Raw genomic sequence first — 12,914 nt, 5'->3', positions numbered from 1 at the left:
TCCTCCAGGGCCAGCAGTAGGAAAAGCTGTGGATGCACTTGTGCCCTTCTGGTAGAAAAGTATTTACAGGAAACCAGTTAGAAGAACTGAGTGCATTTTTTCCAACTTCTACTTGGTTGAACTGACCTGTGAACACTGTCTGCCTTAAAAAGCAGCCAGAGGGCCACTCCAAAGTCATTTTTTAAAAATGTGGAATAGTGTTTGCTTCCTGTTTCAGTACAATTGCCACACAGGATGCAGTAAGAGTTACGGAAATGGCACTACCACATCCTTTATATATATACCTATTTAGTCAAGGACCCCAAAAAGCCCCAGTCGGTTGTGCATCTCTGCATTTTAATAAACTTGAGGGGGTAGAGGTTTCTCTCATCATTGGAACTTAAGATCCCATTCCTGATAAGGGCAAGGATTGAACCTGCAGCCTCCTACATACAAACACACACTTCAGAAGTAGGCAAAGCTTTTATCCTGATGGCTGTGAGAGTTCTACTGAAATAAGATCTTGGCATGTGCAAAAAACAAAAGCACATGTCCCACCCTACAAACAGTAATAGAATGTGTGCACTGAAATATACACCGGCACCTGTACTTAAAAGAGGGCTTCACTGTACTGTCGAAGAAGCAACTGGAAATTCTTTGAAGAGAAGCACAAGTGGCAAGTGGTGTTAGAAAGAATCTTGAGGCTAATTAATGGCTAAAGCGAGCAACCTGAACATGCGACAGCACTGAGAGACAAGTATAGCAAAGCCCAAGCTGAAAATTCCTGAACCACTGCCAAGCTGTTCAGGCTTCACTGCTTACATTTCCAGTGCAAACTCTGAGTGCAGCATGAGCAATACTTAAGCCAATAAGGAAACTTCCACTGTGCTTTCCAAAGCTCAGATTTAAGAAGAAATTTGTGATAAGCCACTTGCAGTTCTAATCAGCTTTTAGTATGGTATCATTACTGAACCATACACTTTGTCAATGAGCTATGAAGGAACAATATTGCTCCCAAAGATTTGGCAGCTGCTGGCAAAGGTGATTTATACTCACATCTATCAGACAAAACACTGTTCATAATAACCCAATTTGCACACACCCCTAAGGCAAATTATGTCTTGGCCAGAACGAGCAAGCATGCAGGTACCCAGAGTAAAAATTATGGCTACTTTGCTTATCTCTGGTCATGCTATTGCATTGCTTGTAGCTAAACCTGGGTTTGGCTTAGGGTTACATTTGAACACAGACTTGAGGCTTGTCTCCCCCAAATAACCAAGGTTTTTGCTTGGTATAAACTCTGGTTTCTTGGGAGAGAGACGAACCACAAGCATAAGTTTACACAAAATGCTAAATTAAAGCATGTATTTGGCTCATGGCAGTGCAGCAGAACCAGGGGAATGACAAAGTGCATCAGTTTTCATGCTGGGCACCCACATGCTTGCTTATTCTTGCTAAGTCATAGTCTGGTTTAGTATTATGTACAAACAAGGTCATTATCCATATAGCAATAATAGAATAAAAGCTTGGGGGAAAAGCTTGCTTTGCTGTTTTAATTTTGTTGGGTATAGCCAGAGCGTACTGCACGTTGACACAATGGTAAAGTGTAATGGTCATTTGGAACTAAATGAGAATACACAGCATTTTCTAGCACATGTTGGAACACTCTCTGATACATCCAAAACTCACTTTATTTGTCTCTAATGTATACATGGAATGTCTATTGTAGGCAGATCAACTATGTGAGGTTTGTAAAGTACACTTTGGTCAAAGGACTTAGCAGACCATCAGTTTTACAAGCCTCATTTCCTCTATGATGCAACAAGTGATATCAAATAAAAAGCAGAGAATAAAATCTGTAGACTACGATAATAAGGTAGGGGGGGAGAGATTCAAAACAGTATTTTGAAATTACTTCCACTTCACGGGTAAAGCAAAGTTTAGATTTGAATATTTGTTTCAAACTCGTATGGAGTTAAAACTTTAACCATGCCCCTTAGTTTTATGAGCTGTCTGTGTGCCTGCATCTGGGAGACTAAGGCAATCTGCTGAATAAATTTAAAGATGCTTACCAATGGATACACCGCAGTGAGATCCACAGAGGTTGATGTTGCTCTCGGAAATTGCTGCCATGCGGATCTGATCATATGCCCTGGTGTAAAATGTGGCAAAGGTGCTGGCAAACACAATGTTTCTGTCCCGGGTTGCACAACCAACGCCAACGCTCACCTGTAATGTGGGGAGGGAGGGGAAGAGCAGATTAACCAGTTCCAGCAAAATGTGAGTGCTACATGCTGAGTTAGCTAAATGTTTTATGCCTATATAAACGATACACGTTTTATATATTTATATTCTTCCTCCGAGGAGAAGTTCAGGGCAGTATACAAAGCTCTTCCCTTCTCCCTATGTTATCCTTACAACAAGGTAGAGAAAGATGGGAGTGACTCAAGATCAGCTGGTAAGTTTAATGGATGAATGAACTTGGTCTCCATGCTCTTGGTCCAATTGCTACGTCACTACTTGACTAATAGAGCTGGAGTGCATAGAGGAGTGGGAAAGGAAATAAGAGTTACATGTGCCGACAGAATGATCATAGCAGTGCAACCTGCTCTCGTGCACATGTTTGTGGTGCACGAAATGTGCTTAAGCTCCTCAAGAATCTGGAAGTAATGGCTCTGGTTGCAGCAGCCTGATCTGCAGAGCTCTGAAGCAGAAGCTCTCTGACAATGGTAGGCTGGATATAGGGAGAGCAGCAGCAAGCTGTCCAAGGCCTGAGGGAAAGGAGAAACAGGGCAGGAGATGCTCTGAAAGAGGTGGGAGGGAAAGAGGTGGTTAACTATGGGGCTGAAAGAGGAGGAGAACTATGGGGCTGATGCACTATGAAATGTGCCCTTGAATCAACCTAGCCGTTGCATGTTGCAGTGCACCTAGAAACCCTAAGCCCGTGGTTCCCAACATGGGTCACACGCCCCACAGGGGGCAATTTGATTTTTAAGGGGGGCAATTCGAGAATGAGTTAGACCAAGTTAATGACCTTTTAGCTTCCTCCACGTGAATAGGAGTTCTCTTTTTGAATACAGTAATAAGAATTATATGTCACTGGGGAGGATCAGGATTTTAGAGATGTTTAGGTGGGGCATGCCCCCCTCAAAAGGTTGGGAACCACTGCTCTAAGCTCTTTAGGACATTGTATCTAACCAAGTCATCTTCAGAGCAGAGTCACCAAAATCAACAGACAGCACTAACTTAAGTCTATTGTACTTCAAGGATGACTTAGTTGAATACGAAACCTTATTTATAAAGGTAGGGTAATGGCAATGGTTTAATTATGAGAGTGAGAATTTATCCCAAAAAACCCCTGCTTAGTTTGAAGGAAGAAACAAATGAAGAAGCACCCAAACAAACCACCTTACCATGTTTTGTTCAGCGATGTAGCATTCAATGAAACGGCTGGGGTGCTCTTTTTTGAAAAGCTCAGAGAAAGTGGAATTTTTGGTATCCCCATCCAAAGCAACCACACGGTCACAGGCATGGCCCAGTTTGGCAAGGGCCAAGCCATAAGCTTTGCGAGTAGCAAACTGTGGAGAGGAAAAGGACATCGATGCCCTGTTTTCATTATGTTCAATTATTCTGTTATGCTGCAATTGCAAATCTCAGAAATAAAAACCTTCGAAAATGAGTCCAAGACAAAACTCTGCATGACCAATATTACACTGAAGAGTTTCAAAGAATCTCTAATGCTCCCCCGTATGTTATAGTATGTCACATCAATACCTTATACTTACAGCCAACATTTTAAATGTTTACCATTCTGATCCTAAGCATAAAGATTGTCATAGCTAACTGAAGCATCTATAATATGTCCTTGCAATCCTGGTTAACTTCAAGCTTTCTGGTGTTGTGCTAGTAGTACAAGGGTCTTTATGCCTCTAGTCATCAAACACATCACAGCTGAAGTAGAAAGACCTAGGAAAAGGCCTCAGGGGAAACTGTGCTGAGAGAAGCCAGGTTGTCCTCATACGGTCACACCAAGTGCAGTGTTGTCCTTTACTTGACTAAAAGCTAGACATGGGAACACAACCAGCGCTTCCCTAGAGAAGTGGAAACCCCAAACCACCCTTCCATGAGTTTCTCCTTCTGTCTCTGTTTGCTTTGGCATCTAAGAGTTTCCATAAGGTTTTTGTCTGCAGGCTCAGGTAAGATTTCCATGCTCTTCAAATCTGAGGACAGGGAGAGAGACTGGTAAGTCTTCCTTTTCTTCTCCCATTTGCTGCATTAGTTCAGCTGCCTGACAGCTATAACTTGCTCTGCATCACAGCAGGTGAAGGAGACAACTGGCCAGTCATGTGACTTTGCCACTACTAGACAAGAGGGACAGGCAAACTCTCTACCTGGTTCATTCTTAAAGAAACAAGAAGTCTGCCTGGGTCTAGAAATGGCAACCAAATTTGATCAGGATCCCTTCCAGTCTGAAGTAGGGACCTGCAGCCTTCACTTGCAGCCATCCTGAATGCGCAAGGCATCTCATGTGTGATGGCTCCACAAGTCCCATTCTTAGCAGTTACCTTAGAAGTGACTCACTAGAATTATGGCCTAGCCTTTTAAACAGGCATGAAGTAAAACATTTGCTTTGAGACTCACATGTACAAGATCAAGTATGGCTCATCTTCAATAGTTTGAAATAGCGTTTACTCTTCTCCCAAAAGGTGTGACATTTTGAATGGGCATTCTGCTACTATGATGAATTAATTACAATTGGAACTCCACTGAGTAGGCGGCTGAATGTCATCTGGAATATTTTACAGAATTCTGGACTGAAAATTGTTTATTCTTATTAATCAGCTCCATAAAAAACGCAGTTCCCAGAATAGTGAGCAAAAGCACCTTTCCAATCACAAATATAAACCTAAGCTAGAATTGCTTGAGGAGAACAGAGAAAGACCATCATACCTTCTCTCCCAACTTGTAATTTGGTGGTGAAGGCATCTTGACATTTCTGATACTGACAACTGGTGCATCTTCTTGCGGAAGGGCTGGAAAAAGCTTTTTCTTGTTCTGGATTCTATCATCAATCTCTGAAATGACTTGCTCAGCCATGTTTCTGGGAAGAGGTTTGCCATGCCAGTTTTCCTTATCCTCAACACCTGCGGATTACCATACACATAATTAAAAATAGGAAATAAGTTAAATACAATACACTTTCTCAAAGTGCCAAAATCAGCAGCTTCTTCTGAGTTAGGCCCAAGTAAGCTAATAAGGTTATTTGCAAATGCAAACATCTTCCTATGAGGTTTAAGCTAGCAATGCCTTAGCCTGCCTCATTCCTGTTACTGTATTCCTTTGATCCTGCAGAAAGTCTCCTGACACACTTCCCTGATGCCCCTACAGATGAATTCCTTCTCCCTCCCCATTATACTCCCGGTTCCATTATTCAAAGATGCTGATGCTGAGCCAGTCATGAGAGTGTCATACTAAGACTGGAAATACCTGGGTTAAAATACTCACTCGCCCCCCCCCCCCACGCATCCAATGTCGCTATCATTCAGCCTGACCTACTTTACAGAACTGCTTTGAGTTTCAAATTGGGAAGCAGGGGAAGGAGATTCCTGAGCTTCTCCCAAGGACCTAGCAATCAATTAAGAAAAATATAGTCCTAGTAATTCCTCCCTTCATCTTCTCGTCACCTCCTTTCTAGAGTAATCTCCTTTGGTGCTTGGGCCCACTAGAATGACAATATAACACACACATCTGCATCAGTTCAATTACAACATAAATGCATATTGCTATTATCCCTTTTTGGCCTCTCTTAGTCCTCTTTAGATCATGAGCCTCTGCAACACGTATCATCACAATTTTGCTTCTGCAATCCTACTAGCTAAACCCTTGGAGCAGGTTGCACTATGTGTTCAAGTAAATGAATAAAATCAAGCCAGCAAATCAATAACCTTGACTGCAATAATGACATGCTAGGTATTCTGTAATTAAGGACCTGAATAAGCAGGCACTCTGTGCAAGCACGAAACGTCTCTTTGCTTCGGGAAAGAGCATCAGACAGACTGAGCTCTCACAGTAACAGGAGCTAAATACTGGATTCTTTTCGCCATACAGAAGTCTCACAGAATGGCAGCATTTGTTCCTGAAAAATGACAAATATCCTAAGTTTATTTAGCTATTTTTGAAATGGCTTAAGCCAGCTGATGGATGCACAAGATTAAAAATGTAACATAATGGGGAGGAGTGGGGAATACATGATAAATGCATAGTGGCACAAACCCCCAGTTGCCTAGCGCAAAGAGATTCATTATTCATTGTGATTTCAGCTGGTTCTCTACCAGAGCAGAAAGGAATTCACATCCTTGCACGTATCCAAATTCAGCAGATGTGCCTGGGCTTTATTTAATTTTTAATGGGCACAGACTGCCAAGCAGGCAGGAGGAGCACAAATATCTCTGCTGCACGGCTAATGAAACATTTGATGTGTCCTGCCACTTGTGACAGCTCACAATTCATACTGGAGAGCCAAGCAGAAGACGATTCCTGCCTGCTATTTACCAAAAAGTGGCAGATTACTTAATGTGAAGCAGGAGGGAAAGCACAAGAGATATTTTGAAGGCTAACTCAAACTTCATTTGATATAAATATATGCTATGAGTGAGCATCTCATTCATATTTAACAACTACTGAATTTTTAAAAAAATGTCCATGTGATTCTCTTGATTTATGGTTTGAATACTGCACACTCCACTTTTCCTGATGGCTTAATTTTTGGACCATAACCATTCTCAGGAATATGGAAGTACATATACAGGCATTCTCCTTTACGCTAGCCCACTCTTCTTCCCTCATCCCCCTTGAATTGAGCCTAAACTTCTATTTTATTTAGCTTTACATCTCAGCACCATGCTTGACACTTTTGTAGCATGTTTACTGCACAAAAAGCTTTTCCTTTACAATAATCAATGAGTTATGCTCCCTTAAGAACAGGGCTTTTAAAAATATTTCTGCTTAATATCCCAGATTGATCACATTTTATGTAATTTGTGTGGAAGACTATTATTCAAGTCCTGAGGTATGCTAATCAGGTTTGTTTAGTGTTTTGATTTGCTTTTGATTTCGTGGTGTATATAAATCTGGCTAAATATCAGATATAGCAAAGGGTTATGATTATATACGGAATAATTTACAGCTGAAGCTTGGTGTGAAAAGAAAAGGCTTAGAGTTCAGATCTAGTGTTTCCCACTATGGCACATACTGTGTCACCTTATAGGCAGGGATAGACAACATGGTGTCCTTTAACCCCAGCCAACATGACCAATGCCGGTGATGTAGGAAGGGGGTGCGGTGAATGCGGGCCACCCCAGGTTTCATCACTGAGGGGGGATGATCGCGGGGCCTGACCTGCAGCACGCCCGAGCCACACATCTCTCATGGGGAGTGATGTGGTGGCTTGGACACCTGCAGACTCCGCGCTGCCCGAAACAGCAATGTGGGGCTTGCGGATTCTGTGGAGGTTCCACGCAGCAGCGGCTTGCAGCATCCCTGAGCGCAGGGCATTTGCGCTGCCCCGGGCGCTCAAGCAGTTAGCTATGCCACTGACCAACACTCAGGGATAGAGGGAGCTGTACTCCTGCAATGTCTGGAAGGCGACATGCCACTCTGTAATAAGGTGTCAGCCATCTTGCCATTTTAGTCACCGGCAAATGCAGAAATGTTTAGCAGGCGTTTCGGCTTGAGTGAGGAACTGATTTCAAATAACTGGTTCATACTGAAGTCTTACTCGGGGAAATCAAGCCTTTCACACTTAGTGATGTGGCATAAACATTTTCTAATGAGATCATTAATGACACTGTTATATAATCTGAGGTTTTCTGAAATCAAGCAGTATATATATTGACTTGTAGCTCAGTCTTTTCACCACTATGCTATACCAACTATCACATTTATTTCTCTCTCATTCGTATATATGAGTGTGTGTGTGTGTGTGTGTGTATGAGAAATAAATGTGATAGTTGGTGTAGCATAGTGGTGAAAAGACTGAACTTGTAGTCAGGAAACTCCTGCTTTTGAATCTCACATCTGCCTTGAACTTACTAGGTGGCCATAGGCAAACCACTCTTTCAGTCTCAGACCCCTTTCAGCAAAACAGTGTTAATGTTAATGCAGGGTGGTTGCTGTAAGGATTACATGACAATATAAGTGTTATGAAAGCACTATGTCATTCCTTATCATCATCCTTATCCTTAATAAAAAAAAGTGGCTAGAAATACTATTAACAAGCAAATCATAGCGGTAGCTGCTGCTCAGCTGAAAAGTCTGCCGCCTGGCATCACCTGTTATTCCTTTGCCTTTATAAGTCTTGGCAATAATTGCAGTTGGCTGATGTTTGGCCTGGCCAAAGGCTTTGCACAGTTCCTCCACACTGTGCCCATCGACGACGATAGCATGCCAGCTAGGAATGCAAACAAACAGATTAGCTTTTAAAAGGATTTGCAGAGGCAAAGCTTTTTATAAGAGCTCTGTGCCGAATAAGCAAAAGCAAGCACTGAACTGGTACATATAGTTATATATTATTAATAAACTATACTAAGGCAATTTTTGTTGCAAGATGCAGCTAAGATCCAAAGAATAGCTTAAGTGCACCAAAGGGCTTGGCACGCCCAATGAGATGTTTTGCTTTGTTTTTTGAACAGCCAAGCCCAAGCTGTATCACAGTTCGCTTTATAATGCCTCTTCAGTATCAAACTCCTTAGTAGTTTACCATGTGGGCTGGGGAGCTGCAGTTTGAAAGAAATTAAGACCAAGCTCTCCTGGATGCTTAGGAATGAGCACAGTTCTCTGGATCCCAGCGACATGTCAGAATCAGAAAATGTTGCACTTGGGCTTGTAGCCTTAGCTTATTCGTCTTCGTCTCTGACTTATGGCACGCTGAACAGTAGCAAATTTTAGTCCTAGCATATTCAGCCTAACCTTTATAAATGAATAATAAAGGAACCAGTAGCTAAGAATATTAGGCAAGAATGTATCATGGACTAAAAGATAAATATCTTCCAAGTATTCATAAGCATAAAGGACCTTTGCAAAAACCAAGAATTATCTCTCTGAATAATAAGTTTTTACTTTTTCCACTTACTATTGCATTCTCTTTGTGGGCTCAAAGCTGCCTTCAACCTGTTTAACCACTTTATTAAAATAACTATAAACTAAAGCAAGGTCTAGAATACTTGTTAAGGACACAAGAATCTATAACAATAAATCCTTTCTGAAATAGAGACAACACCTATGAGACCTAAAGACTCAAATAGTTCAATGGGGCCTTTAAGCGTTTTAAGGAGTGAGGAAATAGCCAGTTTCCTCAAATGTGACAAATTTCAACAGAGCCAGAAATAAACGCTATGAAAGCATGACTGTCAATGGCTAGACAAATTTTAAAAAAGCTTCCTTGCCATTTTGTGCTCTTCAAATGAAAGAACAGACTGACTCCTGGACAAAATTTAACGACCTGTATTGGCCTTTATTTTACTGTATTTATGATCCCTTTATATTGACTATCATGGCTCCAAGTTGGATGCAGACTTCTCTGTTTGTGGAAGGGATTGAGATTCAGTAGAGGCTCCCAGTGCATGAAGAAGGCAAGGTGATTTTCACCAAATCTGTCTTCTCCGTGTAGCCCCATGGGCTCTGTATCCTGACACTCTGGAGCAGCTTTTCAGAGAGCACAGGAATTTTAGGGGAGGAATTGGGGGGAAATGGCCTCTTCCTTCAGCGGGAGAGCCCTGTGGGAAGACTGCTGCCCATAGAGATTTTGATTCTGCATTTAATGATACTCCGAACCCAATCCACAAATTGAAAAGAGCACAGAGCAACCGAAGTTGAAGACATCATATATTTCTCAAATACAGTGGTGCCCCGCAAGACGAATGCCTCGCTAAACGAAAAACCCGCAAGATGAAAGGGTTTTCCGATTTTTTAGCGGCTTCGCAAGACGAATTTCCCTATGGGCTTGCTTCGCAAGACGAAAGCCCACAGGGAAATCTCCGGGGACAGCGGGGAAGCGCAGCGCGCCTTCTCCTCTGTTCCCGGACCTGTCCTGAAGGCTTGCGGTGGGAGGTCCGGGAACAGAGGAGAAGGCGCGCAGCGCTTCTCCTCTGTTCCCGAGGCTTGCGGTGGGAGGAGGGTTTTTCCTCCCCACCGCCAACATTCAGAACAGCATTCTGAATGTTGGTGGTGGGGAGGAAAGCCCTCCTCCTACCGCAAGCCTTCAGGACAGGTCCGGGAACAGAGGGGAAGGTGCGCAGCGCTTCTCCTCTGTTCCCGACCTGTCTTGAAGACTTGCGGTGGGAGGACGGTTTTCCTCCCCACCGCCAACATTCAGAAGGCTGTTCTGAAGGCTGGCGGTGGGAAGAAAAGCCCTTCTCCCGCCGCCAGCCTTCAGAAGAGTTCCCCCAGGGCTGCCCAAGCTGCGAATGTCTGCCCCGCGCGAGGGGTGCTCTGAAGCAGAGCGCCCCTCGTGTGGGGCAGCAGGCTGCTATCCACAGCTTGGAGAGCCCTGCGGGGAAGTCCTGCAGGGCTGCCCAAGCTGCGAATGTCTGCCCCGCACGAGGGGCACTCTGAAGCAGAGCGCCCCTCGCGCGGGGCTGCAGGCTGCTATCCGCAGCCTAGGCAGCCCTGGGGGAACTCTTCTGAAGGCTGGCGGCGGGAGAAGGGCATTTCTTCCCACCGCCAGCCTTCAGAAGGCTGTTCTGAAGGCTGGCGGTGGGGAGAAAAGTCCTTCTCCCCCCGCCAGCCTTCAGAAGAGGTCCGGGGACAGACTGTCCCCGGACCTGGTCTGAAGGCGGTCTCCATAGGAACGCATTAATTGATTTTCAATGCATTCCTATGGGAAACCGTGCTTCGCAAGACGAAAAACTCGCAAGAAGAAAAAACTTGCGGAACGAATTAATTTCGTCTTGCGAGGCACCACTGTACATACATACATACATACATACATACATACCCAAAGGCTTCACAACGTTTTTGGTAGATTTCAACATGATGCTGCAGAGGCGCAGGGTCACTTTGTCCAAGTCGGTTAATGTCAAGAATAGCAACCAAATTATCCAGCTTGTAGAACCCAGCAAAGGCCATTGCCTCCCAAACTGAACCTTCAGACAATTCTCCATCACCGAGGACACAATAAACACGGTAGCTGCGTATTGAACAACAAAAAGCAGGGACTAAATATTCAGTATCGTAAGTTGACAAAGGAGGAAAAACACTTTTTCAGATAAGCCTACACAGTATGGACAATACAATGGTAGCCCCAATGAAACATTTTGCCTTTAAATGACACTCTTTCTACATAGATTTTGTTGGCTCTTCTTCAAAGCCTATAACATGCTTCAGCCCTCTGAGGAATTTTGCTTTTGAATACTTTCCTTTCTTTTTTCCATTTTTTGTTGCATCATTATTACATAACCTAGTTAGGTGTTACAGCAGCATATCTGTGTATCTGGAGAAAATAGGTTTGGATCTTAGGAGCAAAAGGCAGGCAGGGGCACAGGACACCTCCGTGACTTACATCTCTAAAGCCCATCATGCCAGGCACATGCTTCCTAGCCTGACAGACTTTTGGTATCAAAAAAACTTCAAGTGACAGCCATGGAAAGTCCGGTATATCACTTCCTTTTATTCAGACCCTGCCACCATCCCCAGCTTCCTGTGTGGCTGGGGAAGAACTGGATTTCAACACAGACCTGCTGCCGTTACGTTCGGTTTCACCATTAGGACAGGGGCAGGAAACTTGTGGCTGCCCGTATGCCCTTAGACTACAGTGCCCACTATCTCTGAGCAATGGCCATGCTGAACAGACGTTTCTAGTCCAGCAACATCTGAAAGGTCTTAAGTTTCCCACCACTGACTTTGCTACAACCAGAATGAGTGCGCTTGCCATACTGTTACACAGCCTTCTCAAACTTGGGTCCCCAGATGTTGTTGGACCACAGCTTCCATCATCCCTGACCACTGGTCCTGGTAGATAGGAATGATGGGAGTTGTAGTCCAACAACATCCAGGGACCCAAGTTTGCGAACAGTTGCTATAATGTTTCCAAAGCATGCTCTCTGGGTGTATGATACTAAAGGCATTAAGATGTCTTGGGTTATTTCTGTTCTGGTGACCAGTTTATTTTGATTTATTCCTTTAATCAGAGAGAAAGTATACAATCCTCATTAGATGGGTCGATCCAAATGTCTTGTTTGTGTTGGTTTGTGACTCATTTATACTGAAAAAGCTTAAGTGATTTATAGTACCGGATGCGACATAAAATAAAGTTTACGAGCCTAAAAGGTGAATCAGACAAAGGCTCATCTAGTCCAGCTTTCTGTTTCTACCAGCAATCCAGCAAATGTGTTCTGGAAAATTAAACATAATTTTAAAATCAAATTTAAAATAACGAGTCAGTTTTGAAGACAGGAGGAAGAGAACACAATTTTTTAGGGCTGTGTCAAAGTAATCACAGAAAGCTTACACATGTGCAAATAAAAGCTTTATGCTAGCTATGCCATATTTCTTATGGCTGCCATCCGCAGGGGTATGGACACAAGATTTATGCCTGCATTTGGGGATTTGGTTTGACAGGTCACACAAGGCTTGTGGATGCTCTCCGATGTCCTGTTCTACGATCAGGCTTGCACTACAGACATAAGCCTGCCTTAAATGTCATGGCTTCTCCTCCTCCCCAAGAATCGTGGAAAGTATTGATCTTATTAGAAAGCCCTCCCCCTTATGGAATGCGCCTATGGAATGAGCTGCTGCAGGATATGGTAGCAGCCACTAGCCTAGATGGCTTTAAAAGCAGATTAGACAAATTCATAGACTATAAAAGGCTATTAGCTGCCACTAGTTATGATGGCTATATGCTACCTCCAGATTTAGACAGGACGCCACTAAAACACGGT

General features: G+C 43.4%; 1 protein-coding gene across 1 annotated transcript in view; it reads right to left on the bottom strand.

Moving 5' to 3' along the window:
* Positions 1-12,914, bottom strand: part of TKT (transketolase) — a 35,442-nt gene that overhangs the window by 4,513 nt on the left and 18,015 nt on the right. The window contains exons 5-9 of the mRNA XM_083603078.1: positions 10,973-11,164; positions 8,310-8,428; positions 4,930-5,123; positions 3,393-3,557; positions 2,052-2,208 (exon numbers count right to left, since the gene is read on the bottom strand). Coding sequence (XP_083459204.1) covers positions 2,052-2,208; positions 3,393-3,557; positions 4,930-5,123; positions 8,310-8,428; positions 10,973-11,164 — 827 coding nt within the window. The remainder of the gene's footprint in view (positions 1-2,051; positions 2,209-3,392; positions 3,558-4,929; positions 5,124-8,309; positions 8,429-10,972; positions 11,165-12,914) is intronic.

Source organism: Podarcis filfolensis (genome assembly GCF_964270895.1).
Source record: "Podarcis filfolensis genome assembly, chromosome: 2".
Taxonomy (NCBI): domain Eukaryota; kingdom Metazoa; phylum Chordata; class Lepidosauria; order Squamata; family Lacertidae; genus Podarcis; species Podarcis filfolensis.
The sequence above is the reverse complement of the archived record's forward strand: the minus strand, read 5'-3'. Positions and strand labels throughout refer to the sequence as shown.